The sequence below is a fragment of the Jaculus jaculus genome, chromosome 14 (assembly GCF_020740685.1).
Source record: "Jaculus jaculus isolate mJacJac1 chromosome 14, mJacJac1.mat.Y.cur, whole genome shotgun sequence".
In the NCBI taxonomy this organism is placed as follows: Eukaryota; Metazoa; Chordata; class Mammalia; order Rodentia; family Dipodidae; genus Jaculus; species Jaculus jaculus.
In genome coordinates, this window is record NC_059115.1 from 9,135,306 (window position 1) to 9,156,607 (window position 21,302).

At 47.2% G+C, this 21,302-nt stretch overlaps 1 protein-coding gene and 1 pseudogene across 1 annotated transcript; one reads left to right on the forward strand and one right to left on the reverse strand.

Moving 5' to 3' along the window:
* Positions 1 to 3,647: 3,647 nt before the first annotated feature.
* On the reverse strand, positions 3,648 to 4,544 carry LOC123454820 (vomeronasal type-1 receptor 1-like). The gene has a single exon (XM_045134232.1). It carries the CDS (start codon positions 4,542 to 4,544, stop codon positions 3,648 to 3,650), a length of 897 nt encoding a protein of 298 aa, XP_044990167.1.
* Positions 4,545 to 12,522: 7,978 nt separating this feature from the next.
* On the forward strand, positions 12,523 to 13,523 carry LOC123454855 (annotated as a pseudogene).
* Positions 13,524 to 21,302: the final 7,779 nt, after the last annotated feature.

Genomic DNA, 21,302 nt, shown 5'->3' on the forward strand with positions numbered 1-21,302 from the left:
TAAAGGTAATAGAAAGGAAGGGAGAGGGGGACTTAATAGGATGGTATTGTATATATGTAAGTAGAAGAACAGATTAATGGGGGTGAAAAGGCCTAAGTGAGGTCAGGGGAAGAGATTGAGCAAAGGAAAGATGGAGGGAGGGCTAATCAAAATCTAAGAAGATATAAACAAAGCATATGAAAACCTGCTTTTTTGGACAATGGAACACTCAGGAGCCATAGATTGTTACTAGGAAATTTTCAGTGCCGGGGACGGGATACCTTCCAGTGGGTTGTTGGCCAGGGAGGTCCCTGATGCCCCCAAAGCATTACAGGCCATTGCTGAGGCCCTTGGTTTCCCACCAGGAGGAGATGGTAAGACCCTATTGCTGAAGACTCCACATACTTGGACTACAAGGTCACTAAGAAAGCCTGCTAGAACTAAGCTGAAAACCTCCTCCATGTAGACCAGCTGACAGAAAGCTAGGAAAAGCCATGCTGCATGCAGTTCAATGGAAGAGAGAAAAATCACCAGTGAAGATACTCAACAGTGGACACTGCAAGCCTTATATTTGGTCAGCCAGGCCAAATGAGCCAATGGGTACAATAGTGACATGTCTGTTATGGGGGAAACCAGCTGCCCTCTAATTTGACTGGAGGCCTGTTCTATGGGAGGGAATACATCCCTGATACTGAAAACCTACAACGGGAATAGTCATGAGCCCTAGAGATGTGACGTCTGCTACTGTCTGGCTAATTATATATACTACACTCATCAAACTGCCCAGTAACCACTTCTCTTAATGTTCATAGCCATATATTAATGCTACTCTCACTTTTGGTTACAGAACCTTCTCTTTTCAGATGGCAGTGACTTTGGGATGACTCAGAAGGCATCATGGTGCTGAGAAGAAGTGATGAAGGAGTGCTCAGCACTGAAATATCTCTATCACACCTTCCAAGGCTCAGGGTCTATTGCAGAAGTAGCAGAAATAATGTAAGAGCCAAAGGAAGGGTAGGACTCCTTACAATGTGCTCCTCCAGAAACAAAAATGGCCTGGTTATCTATGACCTCACAGTTTCTGACACTACCTACACAAGACCATCATAAGAGGAGGAAAAGATCATGACATCAAAATAAAAGAGACTGATTGAGAGGGGGAGGGGATATGATGGAGAGTTTCAAAGGGGAGAGTGGGAGGAGGGAGGGAATTACCCTGGGATACTGTTTATAATCGTGGAACTTGTCAATAAAAAATAAATTAATTAAAAATTTGTCCGAAGCTCAAGGACCCCTAGACCAGTACACAAAACTGCAAAAGCAATAAGGGAGACCCAGTCTGAAGCAAAGTGGAAAGAGAGGACAAATACCTCCAGGCTGTCTTCAGACCTCCATGTGCACTGTGCCTCACACCCATACACAAACATACATTAGACACATCTGCACATACATGCACACACACTCTGTGGTAGAAAAGAAACTGAAATTGAACTGATTCACTGAACTACTGCAGAGTTCATTGCTGAGGATATGAACTTATCTTTGTCAGCAGATGGAAAAATCCCAAAGGGCTGGGCTCTGGTGGCACGTGCCTTTGATCCCAGCACTGGGAAGGCAGAAGTAGGAGGACTACCATGAGTTCAAGGTCACCCTGAGACTACATAGGTCAACCTGGTCTAGAGCAAGACCCTACCTTTAAAAAAAAAATGAAAAATCCCAAGAGAGAACTGTGTAGGAAGGGCCTGGAAGGGTAAGAAGAAAGGACAATTTTAGGCTAAAATAAAGTAAGATAGAGCTCATGGTTAGGGTAACCTAAGTGCAAGAATAATTGATATGCATGTTTAAAAAACTTTTTTTTAAAGCCAGGCGTGGCGGTGCACACCTTTAATCCCAGCACACAGGACGCAGAGGTAGGAGGATCTCTGTGAGTTCCAGGCTACTCTGAGATTCCATAGTGAATTCTAGGTCAGCCTGGGCTACAATGAAACCCTACCTTGAAAAACCAAAAAAAAAAAAAAAAAAAAAAAAACACTTTTTTTTTTAACAATCTTGAGTATACAAGCTAACTCAGCCAATTGCCATGTTTTGCTTCTGTAAAACCCAGCTGCTCCGCTTACCCCTCCCCACTGCTGTGAACACTATAAAATCAAAGTAAATTCTCAGCTTGGGTCAGATCTCTTTGGGGAGCAATCCCAGTTCTTTGGACCCCGGGGTTAGTAATCTCCTCTGCTTTCACTCATACTGATGTTCTGCAACAGTACACGTGTTTTCTGTTGTTGTTGTTGTTTGGGTGATTTTGGGAGTGGGGTTTGTTTGTTTTGAGATAGGGTTTCCCTTTAGCCTAGGCTGACCTGGAACTTACTCTGTTGGCTTTGAACTCACAGCGTTTTCCTACCTTTGCCTCCAGAATTCTGGGATTAAAGGCTGCACATTTGAGACAGAACTCACCAGCAGTGAAAACAGTGGACACTGGAAGCCTCAAGTTTGGCCAGACAGGCCAAATGACCAAACAGGTGCAATAGCCGCATGTCTGTTCTGGGGGAACCCAAGGGCTCTCTAACTGGGCTGGAGGTCTGCTGTGTTGGAGGGAATACATTCCTGTTGCTGAAAACCTAATCAAAAGCCTATGGCAGGGGAGGTCATGAGCCTTAGGGGTGTAAACCTGTTCTTATCTGGCTAAATGCATATATTATGCTCAACAAACTGCCCAGTAGCTGAAAGAATGTAAGAGTCAAAGGAAGGGTACCACTCCTTACATACAACTGCCCAGACAGAAATTGGCCTCAATATCCATGATCTCACAGTGCCTGGCAAGACCTTCACAAGACCCTCATAATAGCAGGAAAAGATGATGACATCAAAACAAAAGAAACACTAATGGGGAGAGGGAAGGGATATGATGGAGAGTGAGTTGTGAAGGGGAAAGTGGGGGAGGTGAGGGAATTATTATGGTTTATTGTCTGTAAGTATAGAAGTTGTCAATAAAAAATATACGTTAATTTTTTTTAATTTAACAAAAAAAAAAACTACACATTTAAGCCAGGGTGGTGCATGCCTTTAATCCCAGCACTTGGGAGGCAGAGGTAGGAGGATCGCCATAAGTTCAAGGCCACCCTGAAACTGCATAGTGAATTCCAGGTCACCCTGAGCTAAACTGAAACACTGCCTCAAAAAAAAAAAAAAAGTCTACACATAATTTTTTGTAAGGTAAATTATTGTTATCCCATACATCATAAGTTAAAAACCCCGGTGTTTGGCCTCAGGTGTTGGTTTGATGGTGTTTCTTCTCACAGGCCTGTGAGATCTCCCACAGTAAGGTTCTAACCTGTGAACTCACAGGTTTTTGTAAAAGTGTGATGGTGGGGGCTGGAGGGATGACTTAGTGGCTAAGGCGTTTGCCTGCAAAGCCAAAGGACCCAGGTCTGTTTCTCCAGGACCCACATTAGCCAGATGCACAAGGAGGCACATGCGTCTGGAGTTTGTCTGCAGTGGCTGAAGACCCTGGTGCACCCATTCTCTCTCTTCTTTTCTCTCCCTCTCCCTATTTCTCTGTCAAATAAATAGAAATAAAATATTTTAAAGTGTGGATGGAGTAAAGGAAGGAGGGAGACACACGTGGAAAGATGTCCATCCATGAACCAGGAGTCAGAGTTGGACATTCCCAGGCACTAAAAGCAGGAGCCCAGGGCTCTGGAATTCTTCAGGACCAACGCCAAGGGGCTGAGGGTGGGAAAACATGTAGCAAGAAACTTCAGGGTGTGCTGCAGCCATAAGTAGGAACTAAATGACTTTGTGTCGTAAAATACGTAGATGCTGTTGAGAAAATAAAAGGGAATGAAGCTGGCCACTAAAAGAAGGCTGCTGTAGGTGGCCCACACTTCAGGAGACGTCCTGTGGGCGACACTGGGACTGTGAATATGCTGGACCTTCTGGTGGTGTCTGAGCAGGACACACACCATGTGCACGCTGGCCACAACCATGAGTGTCATCAGCAGAGCTCCCATAAAGGACAGGGGAATTGAATACATGCCAGACTTGGTGGCCTGCAACTGGCAAACGATGCTGTTCCTTGTGACGAAATCACTGCTGTTTTCCCAGGCAACCCTGATCTGAATGGGAGAAATGATGTTGATGGCCAGATTGGGAGTCCAGCAGAGGAAACAGGAGGAGCCAGCATGCTTAGAGATCTTGTGCCTCAGCACCAGCCACAGCCCGCTCCTGGGGCTGACCACGACTGACTGGAAGCAGCTCAGCAGGCAAGTGACACAGAGCAAAACTTCTCGAGACACCCTGTGCAAGTAATAGAAGACCTGACACCCGGAACCTTCCAGGACACTTGTCAGTCCCAAGTCTTCCATGATTTGCTGTGTACCCTTGGAGAGCAGAACGAAGGAATTGGCCATGGCCAAGTTGGACAGAACGAGATCTGCAGTCTTCTGTCTGTGCCCTGAGCTACACAGAGAGCCATGGAGGAAGAGCAGGTAAGCGTTTCCCAGAACACCAGCGCCCACTTGGAGCAGGAGCGCGACCTTCAAAGCCATGTCACCAACAGTCATTTGTACCATGTTCGTGGAGGTCTGTGGTCAGGGCAGACCCAGGCTGTGTTCTAGAACAGAAAAAAAATGAACATGGAGCTAAAGAGAGGGCTCAGCAGTTAATTACTCTTTCTGTGCAAATATGAGGAGCTGAGGGAGCCTGAGATTTCCCAGAGTTCAAATCTCCACCACCCACATTAAGCAACCACGTGTGGCCACATGTGCCTGTAACTCCACTCTCACAGTGGAGCAGAGACCTGCAAATCACCAGCACTCGCCAAAAAAAAAAAAAAAAAAAAAGGCAAGGAGGCAAGCATCAGGATCATAAAAGAATCTGGCTTGGGCTGGAAGGATGGCTTAGCGGTTAAGGGGTTTGCCTGCAAAGCCAAAGGATCCTGGTTCGATTCTCCACAACCAGTGTAAGCCAGATGCACAAGGTGATGCATGCATCTAGAGTTTGTTTACAGTGGTTGGGGGCCATGGTGCACCCAATATCTCTTTATGTATCTGCCTCTCTCAAAAAAGAAAGGAAAGAGAGAGAGAGAGAGGGAGAAAGAAAGAGAAAGAAAGAAAGAAAGAAAGAAAGAAAGAAAGAAAGAAAGAGAGAAAGAAAGAAAAAAAAAAGAAAGAAAGAGACAAGAGGGAGGGAGAGAGAGAGGAAGGGAGGAAGGTACGGAGGGAGGGAGGAGGAAAGAAAGAAAGAAGAAAGAGCCAAAGAAGCCAAGTGTGGTGTCACAGGCCTTGAATCTCAGCACTTGGGAGGTAGGAGGATCAAGGCCAACCTAGGGCCGCACAGTAAGTTCCAGGTCAACATGGGCTAGAAGGAGACCATGCCTTGAAAAAAAAGAAAGGAATGAAGGGAGGAAGGGAGAGAGTGAGGAAGAAAGACTAGCTGGCAGAAAAGCAAAAGAGCGGGACACCCCAACATCCTATTCTGTGCACCACAGCAGAGTACATGGACTCCTGCTAGGACAGACAGACACACACACACACACACACACACACACACACCACCACCACCACCACCACCACTACCACCACCAGTTATATACACACACACACAAGAAAAAAAAAATTAACATGGCTGCACTTGTATTACAGCTATCCAGTGAATACAGGAGTTTAAGGAACTTTGAACTTCACTATCTGTACCAACCAGAAAGTGACTCCAGACATCTGGGAATATCACGTCATAGAGGAACTCAAAGCGGATCAGCCAGTTAATATTTCCTCTATCCTGAGCCCTCTTTACCAAGGTTCAAGATGTCTTCTTTTGGGCTGAAGGGATGGCTTAGTGGTTAAGGTATTTGCCTGCAAAGCCAAAGGACCCAGGCTTGTATCCCCAGGTCCCATGTTAGCCAGATGCACAAGGGGGCACATGCATCTGGAGTGCATTTGCACTGGCTGGAGGCCCTGACATGTACCCTTTCTCTCTCTCAATCTCTCTCTCTCTCTCTCTCTCTCTCTGTCAAATAAATAAAAATAAAATATTTTTAAAAGATGTCTCCTTATTTTTCTCCATCCTTAATAACCTCCTAATTAATTCTAAATTCTGTGATTGGTGATCAGATGTCATTCTTGATCTGCAAGGGAGAAACTCATCAACAGATAATTATAATAACTATAAATCTGGGTAAGAAAACTGAAATTTTCTGGAGGAGATAAATAACCAAGAGATATGTGAAGGTGGTCCAGAACTCATGACATTTAAACCTTGCTGGAGAATGAAAAGGAGAATACAGGAGGAAAAGCAATGGGACAAGCCTTTCTAAAAAAAAGTTTTTAGGCCGGACATGGTGGTGCATGCCTTTAATCCCAGCACTCGGGAGGCAGAGGTAGGAGGATCACCATGAGTTCAAAGCCACCTTGAAACTACATAGTGAATTCCAGGTCAGCCTGGGCTAGAGCGAGACCCTACCTCCAAAAAAATATTATATTGTGTGTGTGTGCACACACGTGTGTGCCAGTGTGCATGCATGCAGGATCTCTTTCTGCTGCAAACAAATGCCAGATGATTGCACCACTTTTTGCATCTGGCTTTATGCCGGTACTGGGGAATTGAACCCAAACCAACAGGCTTTGCAAGCAAAGGCATTTAACAAGCCATCTTCCCAGCCCCAAACACTTTCTCTTTTCTTTTCTTTTTACATATTTTATTTATTTATTTGCAAGCAGAGAGAGATAGAGAGAAGAAAAATGAAAGAATGGGTATGCCAGGGCCTCCAGCCACTGCAAACAAACTTCAGATGTATATCCTACTTTGTGCACCTGGCTTTACGTGGGTCCTGGGGAACTGAACCTGAGTTGTTAGGCTTTGCAGGCAAGTGCCTTAACCACTGAGCCATCTCTGCACCCCAAGTCCTTTTTAGTAATGGGTACTAGAGATTAGAAACCAGGGTCATGTACATTCTATATTTTACTACTGTGCTAAAACCCCAGCCCTCTTTGTACTGTATCTGTTTTTGTTGGGTTTTTTTTTCATTTTGATTTTGTTTTTATTTCGAGATAGAGTTTTATATGGCCTCAAAATAACAAAGTAACAAAGGCTTACCTTGAACTGATTCTCTTGCAAAGTGCTACGGTCACAGATCTGTACCACCATGCCTGGGTTTCTTTTTTTATACAGTATAATTCTTTTTTTTTCTTTTCTTTTTTAAAGGTTATTCTATATTTTATTCTTATTTATTTATTTGAGAAAAAGATAGAGAGAAATAGGCAGAAAGAGAGAAAATGGGCATGGCAGGGCCTCCAGCTGCTGCAAATGAACTTCAGATGCATGTGCCACCTTGTGCATCTGGCTTACATGGGTTTTGGGGAATTGAACCTGAGTCCTGACGCTACCTACACAAGACCAAGGAAAAGATGACCACATCAAAATAAAAGAGAGACTAATTGGAAAGGGTAGGGGATTCAATGGATGGTGGATTTGAGGGGGCAGAGAATGGGAGTGGAAGGAGAGAATTACCATGGTTTATTGTCTATACTTATGGAATCTGTCCATAAAAAGTTTTAAATAAAAAAAATAACCTTTCATTACCCAGAAGAGCAGTAAGACCTCAACCAGACAAGCAGAACTCGGACCATGAAACTTTATAATCTCAATCACATCAGGTTGGAAGCTCATCACAGACAGCTTTTTTTTTTTTTTTTTTTTTTTATTTATTTGAGAGCGACAGACACAGAGAGAAAGACAGGTAGAGGGAGAGAGAGAGAATGGGCGCGCCAGGGCTTCCAGCCTCTGCAAACGAACTCCAGACGCGTGCGCCCCCTTGTGCATCTGGCTAACGTGGGACCTGGGGAACCGAGCCTCGAACCGGGGTTCTTAGGCTTCACAGGCAGGCGCTTAACCGCTAAGCCATCTCTCCAGCCCCACAGACAGCTTTTTGAGAAGCTGCCCCTTCAGAGTTTGTCTCAGCAGCTAAAAGTACTTGCTTACAATTCAATCCCTCAGCACCCACACAAAGCCAGACACAACACAGCATGCTGCATCTGTGATAGCAATGTGCCTGTACCAATGGGAGGCACAGCCAGAACCCAGAAGCTTTCTGGACAGCTAGACTGATACACACAAAACAGCAAAAGCAAAACCAACAAGGGAGAAATTGCCCCAAGCAAAAAGTAGAAGAAGGGCTGGATATATGGCTTAGCAGGGCCTCCAGCTGCTGCAAATGAACTTCAGATGCATGTGCCACCTCGTGCATGTGGCTTGTGCAAAGCCAAAGGACCCAGGTTCAATTTCCCAGTACCCACGTAAGCCAGGTGCACAGGGTGACACATATGCCTGGAGTTCGCTTGCAGAGGCTAGAGGCTCTGGCATGCCCATTCTCTCTCTCTTCTCTCCCTCTTTCTCTCTAAATAAATTAAAAAAAAAAAAAAAACTTGGGCTGGAGAGATGGCTTAGTGGTTAAGCGCTTGCCTGTGAAGCCTAAGGACCCCGGTTCGAAGCTCGGTTCTCCAGGTCCCACGTTAGCCAGATGCACAAGGGGGCGCACGCGTCTGGAGTTCGTTTGCCGAGGCTGGAAGCCCTGGCACGCCCATTCTCTCCCTCTCCCTCTATCTGTCTTTCTCTCTGTGTCTGTCACTCTCAAATAAATAAATTTTTAAAAAAAACTTTAGAAAGTGAAGTGAAGGGGAGGAAAAACACCTCGAGATTGTCTTCAGACCTCCACATGTACACGATGATACACACACACACATACACAACATACATAGTAAAACAAATGTCCCTTCATGACAGTCAACATTAGCTGTACATGATGGTACCTGCCTGTACTACCAACCCTTGGGAGAGTAAGCCAGGAGGAGCACAAGTTTGAGGTCAACCTCAACTGCATAATGAATTTAAGTCCAGCCTGGGATACATAGTGAGACCCTTATCTCTAAAATAAATACATAAATAATACTCAACATAATGAAAATGGCGCAGGTGAAAACAGGATTACACAAAAGAGCTGTTGACATCAGAATCCAATTCAAACCAATCACATACACTCATCTGTTCTACTGTTGATAAAAAGATAGCCAGATATGAGGGCGCAGGCCTGTAATACCAGCACATAGAAGGCAGAGGCAGGCAGAACTGGTCATCTTCCACTACACAGTAAATTTGAGTCTGCCTGGGCTACATGAGACCCTGTCTTTAAAAATGGACACACAGTCGGGCATGGCGGTGCACACCTTTAATCCCAGCACTCAGGAAGCAGAGGTAGGAGGACCATGGTGAATTCAAGGCCACCCTGAGACTACATTATGAATTCCATGTCAGCCTGGACTAGTGTGAGAGCCTACCTCGAAAAAGAAAGAAAATAAACACACAGTTTTTCTGATGTTTATGGGACAAGGTCTCATTGTGTATCTTACACTAGCTTCAAATTCTCTATGTATATATTTATGGTAAATTTCAAGTGCATTTCATCATAATAAATTTTAAGTTTAGTTGTTGGAATATAGTACATCATAGAAAGATAGTTGCAACATATTGTTACCCAAAGAAAGTAGCTTATAAAATATGCAAATATAATCTCACTTATTACACAAAAAAATGGTGCATTGAAAATAAAATTAAAAAAAAATAGTCGGGCATAGTGACACAGGCCTTTAATCCCAGCACTTGGAAGGAAGAGGTAGGAGGATTGCCGTAAATTCGAGTAAGTTCGAGGCTGCCCTGAGACTATGTAGTGAATTCCAGGTCAGCCTGGGCTAGAGTGAGACCCTACCTCAAAAAAAAATAAATAAATAAATAAATAAACACATGGGGAGATGGCTCAGTGGTTAAAAGCACTTGCTTTACCTGCTGTCCTGGGTTCAATTCTCTAGTAGCCAAATAAAGCCATATGCACAAAATGGCACATGTGCCTGGAGTTTCTGAGCAGGGACAAGAGGCCCTGACACATCCATGCTCTCTCAAATTCTGCTCCCTTCCTCCCTCCCTATAAATAAATAAATATTAAAGTGTCACTGGGCGTGGTGGCACACCCCTTTAATCCCAGCACTTGGGAGGCAGAGGTAGGAGGATCACCATGAGTTCAAGGCCACCCTGAGACTACATAGTGAATTCCAGGTCAGCCTGAGCTAGAGTGAAACCCTACCTTGGGGAAAAAAAAAAAAAAGTACATTTGGTGCCGGGCATGATGGCACATGCCTTTAATTCCAGCACTCAAATGGCAGAGGTGGGAAGATCACTGAGTTTTAGCAAGCTTCGGACTACAGTGATTTCCAGGTCAGTCTTGGCGAGATTGAGAACCCCAACTTGGAAAAACAAAGCACATGTGGGTTAAGAGGCTTGCTGCACAAACATGACAGCCTGAGTCCAACTCCCCAGCACTCACATTGACACTTGGGCATAAACATACACATCTGTAGCCCCAGCCCTGTACGGAGGGCAAGGACTAGATAATTACTGGGACTCAGTGACAGAAGAAAAAAAAACAGCAGCTCTGGGTTGAGTGAAAGATCCTCAAGGAAACAGACAGATGAGCAAAGAGAAGACACTCATCGCTCTCCTCTGGCATCCATACACACCACATCTGCTGGGCACAGGCATACGACACACACACACACACACACACACACACAATAATAAGTAAATAAATAGGCCAGGCACAGTAGCTCACACCTATAATCACAGCACTCAGGATGCTGAGGTAGAAGGATCATCATGAGTTAGCTGACAGCCTGCTGAGCTACATAGAGAGTTCCAGATCAGTCTTGAGGCCCTGACTCAAAGTATTTTTGGTTGTGTTTTTGCTATTTAAACTAAGGTCTCACTCTAGCCCAGATGAACCTGGAACTCACTCTGAAGCTCCAGGCCGTCCTTGAACTCATGGTGCTACAGCTACCTCAGCTTTTCCTGTGCTGTGATTAAAGGCGTGCATGACTGTGCCCAGAGAAAGTATAATTTTTAAGAAATATATTCCCTGCTGGGCATGGTGGTGCAACACCTTTAATCCCAGCACTCTGGAGACAGAGGTAGGAGGATTACTGTGAGTTCAAGGCCAGCTGAGACAACATAATGAATCCCAGGTCAACCTGGGCTAGAGAGAGACCATACCCTGAAAAACCAAAGAACTATTTTCCCTTTTTCTTTTCATTGAGAAGACAGATGCAAAGACTTGAGGAAGGACCTGCATCTGGAATAACAGCCCTTCATACATACCCCTTAGGACCAGGCAGATACAGCACAGCTCAGGCTGCTGGAGTGCCAGCATTCCCATCAACCTTTCCCCACCCTCAGTCTCCCCCAACTTCATCACCCATAGCAACCTATGGGCACCAGCCCCAGGTAGGGCTGTCCGCAGTCTAAGGCTGGAGGGACAAAGCCCAGCTCCAGGCACTGGACACCTGAGTTTCTAGCACACCAGCTAGCCCTGGCCTGATCCCCAGGAATCCTCACTGCCTCACCTGTACTGCTGTGGCCCACAGGCTGGCGAGGGAGCCAGCGAAAGTCCACATGCACAGCAGGCATCTACAGTCACTGATAAAGGCAACTGGACTCCAGAGTTCATCCTCAGGTGGCCATCACAGTGTCCCCTTTAGACACAGTGACACTGTCTGCAAGGGGAGTCTGGGACATCTCCAGAAGAGAAAAAACTCAGGTGCCAGGTGCCAAGCTCCCAACAGCAATTGCCACTGGTTAATTAAAGAGCCTGATGAGCCCCAAGGTCACTATGTGAGAAACATTACTCACCCCAACCAAGTAGGCTTTATCCAAGAAATGCAGGGATCACTCAACATACTCAAGTTGATAAATGTAATACACTATATAAATAGACTGAAAGACAAAAATCACATGATCATCTCGATAGATGCAAAGGCATTTGACAAAATCTAACATCCCTTCATTGTGAAAGTCCTACAGAAAGTGGGAATAGAAGGAACATATCTCGACATAATAAAAGCTATTTATGACAAACCGACACCCAACATAATACTAAATGGGGAAAAACTTGAAGCCTTTCCACTAAATTCAGGAACAAGACAAGGGTGTCCACAGTCCCCAATTTTATTTAATATAGCCCCAGAAGTCCAAGCAATAGCAATAATGCAAGAGACACTCATAAAAGGGATAGAGATTGGAAAGGAAGAGATCAAATTCTCATTTTTGAAATTTTTTATCATTTTATTTATTCATTATTCTCTCTGTCTCTCCCTCTCTCACTCTCTCTCTTTCTCTATCTCCCTCTCGCTCTCAAATTAATTAATTAATTAATTAAGCAAAAAAAGAGTGACTACTAATATTTAGCTTTGAATTTTGATAATGCTCCAGGATATCTTAGTAAATCTGGGCGATGTGATGCTGCTTCTGTGTAGATGGCACAATCACGGTGATAGGGAATGGTGTTAAACAGCTTCAACCCAATTCTATGAAGTTCATTTCTCCGTAGTATTTTAAGGTCAGTGTATGTTTGTGTTCCATTTGTTAACTGCACACAAAAAGGAAAGAAAGATTGCAGTGAATGAAGCTTCCTCTACATTTTAGACTGCTTTTTCTACTGTAGTTGACTTTTGGATGAGGATAACAATGGGAGAGATGGAGAATGAGGCTGAGACCCCTTCCATGTTTCTCTGCCCCTCTATGCAGTCATGTATCCCGTGTTTAATGAGTTAGAACGAGTAAATTTGTCTGCAGCTCAGACACTGAGAGCTGCTTTCATTAAGGCTGAAAAAGAAAATTCAGGTCTCACACAGGACGTCATTATGAAATTTTTTTTTAATTATTTATTTATTTATTTGAGAGCGACAGACACAGAGAGAAAGACAGATAGAGGGAAAGAGAGAGAATGGGTGCGCCAGGGCTTCCAGCCTCTGCAAACGAACTCCAGACGCGTGCGCCCCCTTGTGCATCTGGCTAACGTGGGACCTGGGGAACCGAGCCTCGAACCGGGGTCCTTAGGCTTCACAGGCAAGCGCTTAACCGCTAAGCCATCTCTCCAGCCCTATGAAAATTTTAGAAGGAAAAAGTGTAGAAGTTAACTTCACAGAGTCCCTTCTCCGGGTGGCAGCTGATGGTGTGGAAGAGTACAACCAGAGCCAGAATTCCAGGACCTGAGTGAAGAGGCACGAGCCCTCACGCCAATTCTTAGTAAGATCCCAGTGAGATCAACAACAGCATGAGATATCGACAATCAAAGGTATAGCTAGTGCAATAAAAGAACTACTTGATATAGTGAATAATGTCTTCAAAACATACCAATACCAGAACCGCCAGGCACTTGAACACCAAAAGAATTTGTAAAGTACTCCAAAAGTTTCAGTGATACCCTGAAACCATATTTTAAGGATGGCAAGGCAAGAAACGTGTTCATAAGTGCCAACCAGCTAATTCACCAAATCAACTTGACACTTCAGACCTTCAAAACTGTGGCCTGAAAGTTGTGCATGTTGAGAGTTGTACTTCTCAGTGGCAGTGATAAACTGCCTTTATCTGTAAGTTTTAAAGTTGGACTGTATAAATGATCAGCCCTCCTGAAGGGATCTAATCCAGGATGTTGAATGGGATTATCGCCATCTTACACCATGTTTTTGTAAAATGTAGCTTCATCATAATCTCACTCTGAAGATTTTGCATCACTTTTGCTATTATCATTCTTTTTTTTTTAAATTTTATTTATTTATTTATTTATTTGAGAGCGACAGACACAGAGAGAAAGACAGATAGAGGGAAAGAGAGAGAATGGGTACGCCAGGGCTTCCAGCCTCTGCAAATGAACTCCAGATGCGTGCGCCCCCTTGTGCATCTGGCTAACGTGGGACCTGGGGAACCGAGCCTCGAACCGGGGTCCTTAGGCTTCACAGGCAAGCGCTTAACCGCTAAGCCATCTCTCCAGTCCACTATTATCATTCTTTTAAGAATTATAAGCCAAAAGAATTTACACCTTAATGTGTCATTATATAACATTCATTAAAAGAATTGTAAATATTGGTGTTTGTTTCTGACATTTTAACTTGAAAGTTATATGCTGCAAAATAAGGTATTTTAAAATATTTTGTGGCAAATATTCAATAGTTTACATCTGTTAAAAAAAACTAAAACGAAAACAAAGATGTGCATGATGGTGCATTTGCGGAGGCTAGAAGACCTGGTGCACCTATTCTCTCCCTCTCTCTCTCTCTCTCTCACACACACACACATAAATAAATAGAAGTAAGAAAAATTTTTTAAAAGAAAGAAAACATTTCTCCCTCCTTCAGCAACCATTAGCTGTTTACAGATCCTCAGGGAGGAGTGGGGCCTCACAAGCCCTTCCTAGAAACTGTTTTTATTAATTGACAACTTCCATAATTATAGACAATGAACCTTGATAATTCCCTCCCCACCCCCCACTTCCCCTTCTCAACTCCACTCTCCATCATATCTCCTCTCCCTCTCAATTAGTCTCTCTTTTATTTTGATGTCATCATCTTTTCCTATTATGAAAGTGCCACTTTGTCTCTGGAAGAGTGCATTGTAAGGAGTCCTTCCCTTCCTTTGGCTCTTACATTCTTTCTGCCACCTCTTCCACAATGGACCCTGAACCTTGGAAGGTGTGATAGAGATGTTTCAGTGCTGAGCACTCCTCTGTCACTTCTCAGTACTATGGTGCCTTTTGAGTCATCCCAGAGGTCACCACCATCTGAAAAGAGAAGATTCTTTAGCCAAAAGTAAGAGTAGCATTAATGTATGGGTATGAACATTAAGAGAAGTAATTACTGGACAGTTTGATGAGAATAATATATGCATTTAGCCAGATACCAGAAGACGTTATATCCCTACTGCTCATGACCTCCCCCATCATAGGTTTTCAATATCAGGCATGTATTCCCTCTTGTGGAGCGGGCCTCCAGTTCAATTAGAGAGCAGTTAGTTTCCCCCATAACAGACATGCCACTATTGCACCTGTTGGCTCATTTGGCCTGGCTGGCCAAACTTGAGGGTTCCAGTGGCCACTGTTTTCACCACTGATGGCTTCTGTCTCCCATAGGGCTGCATGCAGTGTGGCTTTTACCAGCTTTCTGTCAACTGGTCTACAAGGAGGAGGTTTTGCAGAAGTAGCAGGTCAGGGCTGCCGGCCTGAGATGAGTCCTTAGGATATATGCCTAGGAGTGCTATAGCTGGGTCATATGGTAGATCAATCTTTAGCTATTTTAGGAACCTCCACATTGACTGGATCAGATTGCATTCCCACCAGCAGTGTAGAAGGGTTCCTCTTTTTCCACATCCCCGCCAACATTTATGATCATTTGTTTTCATGATGGTGGCCACAACACCTAGGATTCTTAGTTTCTTCCTTCCTTCGTTCCTTCCTTACTTTTCTTTCTTTCTTTTTTTTTTTTTTTTTTTTTTTTTTTTGGTGTTTTGAGGTAGGGTCTTCGCTGTAGACCAGGCTGACCTGGAATTCACTATGTAGTCTCAGGGTGGCCTAGAACTTGGCGATCCTCCTATCTCTGCCTCCCCTGAGATTGGTATGGGCCGGTCCCTGCTTCTTCCAGGCAGTCCTCAGGGATTGCCCCGCCCCCAGCCTGCTGGGGGGGGAGGAGCGGAGCGCCACCCCTGTATGGCCTCCTGGGAACTGGGACGGCGTCTGGCTCAGTCTCTTTCTGCCCACAGATCAATTTCCTCATCTTCATCCGCATCCTTGGCATCCTGGTATCCAAACTGAGGACGCGGCAGATGCGCTGCCCAGACTACCGACTGAGGTGAGGAGGGAGGAGGAAGAGAAGGAGGGAGGAGAGGGAGGAGGAGAAAGGAGAGGGAGAGGAAGAGGGAGGAGATCCGGATGAGGGACGTGGGCACCGCGGACCCCCTCTGTCCCCAGGCTGGCTTGCTCCACGCTGACGCTGGTGCCCCTGCTGGGCGTCCACGAGGTGGTGTTTGCGCCCGTGACTGAGGAGCAAGCGCGGGGCGCCCTGCGCTTCGCCAAGCTGGGCTTCGAGATATTCCTGAGTTCGTTTCAGGTGCTGAGGCGCGGGGGCGGGGTGTGGGGTGTAGGGGGAGTGCAGAGGGCTCCACGCTTCCACTTGGGGTCCCCTCCTCACCGAGGCACAGGGCTACAGTCCAATCGTCCCACTTTATCCCAGGCGACTTGACAACCACAGTAGCTCCAGGCTGGCCTCGAACTCACAGCGACCTGCGCCAACACACGCGGCCTCTTTTTGTTAGTTTTTCGAGATAGGGTCTTGCTGTTGCCCAGGCTGACCTGGAATTCACTATGTAGTCTCAGGATGGCCTCGAACTCATGGTGATCCTCTGACCTCTGCCTCCCCAGTGCTGGGATTAAAGGTGTGCGCCACCACACTCTGCCCGAATGGACTTTAAAATTAATTCGTTAAAGCTGGGCATGGTGGTTCAAGCCTGGACTACAGACAGATTTATTGGGGCTGAGGAGATGACTCAGTGAGTAAACTGTCCTTCCTGCCCCCACATGTGCCCACACATGCATGCACAGCTCACACACGTGTAAAAAATAGGGGCTGGGATGTAGTCCAATTGGCAGAGCCCCTGCTCTAGCATGAACAGGGCCTTTCCAGCACTTCGGAGGTGGAGGCAGGAGGATCAGTTGTTCAGAGTTATGGTGACCACTTAGTGGGTTCAAGGTCAGCCTAGGCTACCTGAGACTCTGGAGAGAGGAAGGGAGGAGACGGGGGCATGAAGGGAGGAGAGAAAAAAACAGTAAGGTGTAGACATTTTAGTTCCTTGCATATTAATTCCAAGCCTGGCTTAATACCTTAATTCTTACAACTACCTTGGGATGGTCCATTTTGCAGATGATGATTCTGGGGCACAGAGGTGTTAAGCAGGCTCAAAAGCAAAGGGCTGGGCTGGAGAGATGGCTTAGCGGTTAAGGAAAGGAGCTTGCCTGCAAAACCAAAGGTTTGGGTTTGATTCCCCAGTACCCATGTAAGCCAGGTGCACAAGGTGACACATGGATCCTGAGTTTGTTTGCGGTGGCTAGAGGCCCTGGCGCACCCGTTCTTTCTACCTGCCTCTCTCAAATAAAAAAAATAAAAATTTTTAAAAATCACCAAAGAATAAAACAAAAGAGCCGGGCATGGTGGCGCACGCTTTTAATCCCAGCACTCGGGAGGCAGAGGTAGGATGATCGCTGAGAGTTCAAGGCCACCCTGAAACTACAGAGTGAATTCCAGGTCAGCCTGAGATAGAGTGAGACCCTACCTCAAAAAAAAAAAAAAAAATCAAAACAGGGCTGGAGAGATGGCTTAGTGGTTAGGGCGTTTGCCTGCAAAGCCAAAGGATCCAGGTTCAATTCTCCAGGACCCATGAAAGCCAGATCGCACGCATCTGGAGTTCGTTTGCAGTGGCTGGAGGCCCTGGCATGCCCATTCTCATTCTCATTCTCTCTCTCTCTCTCTCTCTCTCTCTCTCTCTCTCTCTCTCTCAAATAAGTAAAATTTAAAAAAAATAATAAACGAAAGGCCTTCTTGCCTTCTTCACCCAGGTCTTAGTCCCTGGTGCTCTCTAGTCGCTGGAGAAGAACGCCTGACCTTTGCACCCCTTTTTGCTTTTGGTTTACATAGGTGGCCTGGGAATTGAACCCAGGGCGGCAGGCTTTGAAAGCAAGTGTCTTTAATCACGGGGCCATCTTCCCAGCACCCAACCACACCCCCCCCCCGTAGGACAGTGGGTGGGGGGAGCCCGTGAGCGCATGGCTTCAGCAGAAGTGCTTTGGAGCCATCCGTCACTCGCGGGGTTCGGTGCTGTGCACACCCCGCCATGTAACCTGCGCCTCCCCTGGCAGGGCTTCCTGGTCAGCGTGCTCTACTGCTTCGTCAACAAGGAGGTAGGGACCGCTGCCCCTGCCCACCCGCGCCCCGGCCCCGGCCCCCGCGCCCGCGCCCGCTCAGCGCCCGCCTTGCAGGTGCAGTCGGAGATCCGCCGCGGCTGGCACCACCGCCGCCTGCAGCTCGGCGTCCCGGAGGAGCCGCGAGCCAGCCCGGAGCGCGTGGCCCGCGCCCTGTCCTCCCGCCCGGGTCCTCACGACATCCCCGTGGGCCGCCGCGCCGCCCCGTCCTCGGGGACGCCGCCCGGGCCCGGGCTCGAGGCCGGCCGGGTCTCGGAAAGCTACTGCTAGGTGATGGAGTCCCGCGTCCTTACCGACCGAGCGCCTACCGTGTGGCCCGCCCCGGTGTGGGGGGAAGCTGGCGTCATCGTCGTCGGGGAGAAAGGAAGAACCAGAAGGACCGGGGGTCCCGACCTCCTGGGTGTCACCACTGAGCAGGGGGAGGGGACCGTGGACGCAAGTCACGTGCTTGATGTGGAATGACCTTTGGAAGGGTGGCCGGGGCCACCAACGGGGAGGCCACCTTCGAGGTGGCATTGAAGCCAGGAGTAAAACCTTTGGGGATAATTGAAGACGATTCCAGTGCCCTTCGGGGCAGGAAGAAGCTTGGGCCAAGCGCGCAGGAGGAGGAGGAGGAGGAGGGAGCTTTCATACCTGGAGTGCAGTTGGCCTAGAGCCCGCAGGTGGGGAGGGAAAAGGGCGGGGTGCAGGCATTGGGGTTTCATTCCCAATGCGCTCAAGCTTGCGGCACGAGCGACCTTTGGGTTCTGCAGGGGACAGATTATTAGGCCCGGCACATAGGGACTACAGGCAGGTGGGGACAGTGGCGGGAGGAAAGGATTTGCAAGGGGAGACAGAGGTCAAGAGGGGGGGGGAGTTTGTGGGGGTCCTGAGGTTGGAGTGTGGAGGGGGGAGGGAGGGAGAACCAAGTGCGTTCTTTGGATATGTGGAACTGACCAGCCCTTTGGAGACCCAAGGGAGCTGAGTATTAGGGTGTGGGGCTGAAGGACATTAGGAGTTGGCTCCCTAGGAGCTGGAGAGATGGCTTAGCGGTTAAGGCGTTTGCTTGCAAAGCCAAAGGACCCCGGTTCGACTCTCCAGGACCCACATAAGCCAGATGCACAAGGGGGCACATGCCTCTGGAGTTCGTTTGTAGTGGCTGGTGGCCCTGGAGTGCCCATTCTCTCTTTCTCTCATAAATTAAAATAAAAAGAGTTGGCCCTAGGACACAGAGCGGGCCTCGGGCTGGAACTTGCCTACCCAGAATAGCGAGCCCGTTGCTGGCAGGGCAGAGGAGGCCAGACCCCACCTCCCGAGGTGGGTGGCCCCTGGGGACTGGGAGATGCAGGAATATCCCAAATGACCCCGGCTCCTAAACCGGTACCTGGGTGCTGTGTTTCCCCTGGGCTTCCCAGCTCCCAGAAAAGACGTGCCCCATAGGCGAACTGGGAGCCTTTTGAAGCCCCCACCCCCACCCCCCAGGAAATTAAGCACGGGGAAGGAGCTGCTTTTGTTTGTGGATGGAATTTCCGCGGTGGCCTGTGTGGGTGGCTGGGTGGGGGCTCTGTGATGTTCTTGCTCTTCTGTGAGCCGCTGTCCCCTTCCTTAAGAGAACCCCAGGTGGAAAATATTTAAGACATATACAAATTAAAGTTGTTTGTGTTTGTGTGGATGTGTTATTTCTCTAACAAAGCAATATGGAAATAGGTGGGGTCAGGCCAGGTGTGGTAGAATACACCTATAATCGGGGCACTTGGGAGGCCAAGGCAGGTGGATCAGCCTGAGGCAAGGCTGGACAAGACAGAGAGTTTGAGGGCCGACCTGTAAACAAACACCTTAAGGTGTCTTTTTTTTTTTTTGGTTTTTCGAGGTAGGATCTCACTCTGGTCCAGGCTGACCTGGAATTCACTATGTAGTCTCAGGGTGGCCTCGAACTCACGGTGGTCCTCCTACTTCTGCCTCCTGAATGCTTGGATTAAAGGTATGCGCCACCATGCTAGGCTGTCTTTTTTGTTTGTTTGTTTTTTGATATTTTTGAGGTAGAGTCTTACTGTAGCCCAGGCTGACCTGGAATTCACTCTGTATCCCCAGGCTGGCCTCAAACTCATGGCAATCTTCCTACGTCTGCCTCGTGAGTGCTGGGATTAAAGGTCTGTGCCACCAAGCCTGGCTCCTTACTTTTAAAAGTAGGATTTATTTATTCATTTGTGTGTGTGAGAGAGAGATTGGAGAAGAGAAAGAAGGGACTGGAGAAATGGCTCAGTGGGTAAAGGCACTTGTTTGCAGGGCTTAATAGCCCAGGTTTGATGTTCGATTCCCCAGTACCCACATAAAGCCAGATGCACAGAGTGGCACCTCCATCTGGAAGTGATTTGCAGTGTTTTGAGGCCTCAGCCCACCTATTCTCTCTCTCTCTCTGTACTCTTTTTTTTTTTGTTTGTTTGTTTGTTTTTCGAGGTAGGGTCTCACTCTAGCTCAGGCTGACGTGGAATTCACTAGGTAGTCTCAGGTGGCCTCGAATTCACAGTGATCCTCCTACCTCTGCCTCCCGAGTGCTGGGATTAAAGGCGTGCGCCACCACGCCTGGCAAATAAATTTTTTAAAAAAGAAAATAAAGAGAGAATAAGTGTTGCCACTGAAAACTAACTCTAGATGCATGTGCCACTTTGTGCAACTGGCTTTAAGTGGGTACTAAGGAGTTGAACTTGGGCCCACAGGCTTTGCAAGCAAGCACCTTTAACCAATGACTCATCTTCTCAGCCCTTCACCTTATTTCTTGAGACAAGATCTCTAATTGAACCCAGAGCTCACAGATTTGGCTAGGCTAGCTAGCCAGCAAGTGCCAGGGATCCCCCTGTCTGTACCACCCCAGAGTTGGGATCGCAGATGCATGGCACCATGCCCAGCATTTTGGCATGGGTCCTAGGAACCTGAACTGCAGGACTCATGCTTTCACATGCCTTGTTCCTTCCTATTCTACTTGTGAAAAACTGAGGCCCAGAAAGGGGACAGGACTTGTGTTTCGTCCACCATGCAAGCCACGGGCCCTGGGCTTTGCTTCCCAGACCTTTCTGTGCAGGGTGTTACCCTGGAGTGGCTTCCTTGGAACATTTTTTTCCCTTTTTGTTTGGAAAGGAAGAATATTTATCAGTGTGCAGCTGGCAGGCAGGGCAGGGCTGAGAGCCCTGATCAAGGTCAGGAGGGGTACTAGCGGCAGAACCTCAGACGCCCCCGTGGAGGAGTTGGAAGCCAAGCCAAGATCTCCAAGTGAAATCCCATGTATAGCTGGCTTGCAGGAAGTGGTCGATAAGATTAGGGTTGGGGACGCTGTCTAGTCTCTCTGTACTGAGGCTTGTCTAGGTCTTCTCTCTGCCCTGTAATTTTGGGCTATGTGACTCATGGGAAGAGCGCAGGACAAACACACTCCAGGCACCGGGAGGGGCCCCTCCCGCCTTTCCTGGTTCTGAAGGGATCCTGGGGCAGCACACCGCGAACCCCATTGGAGCCTGGG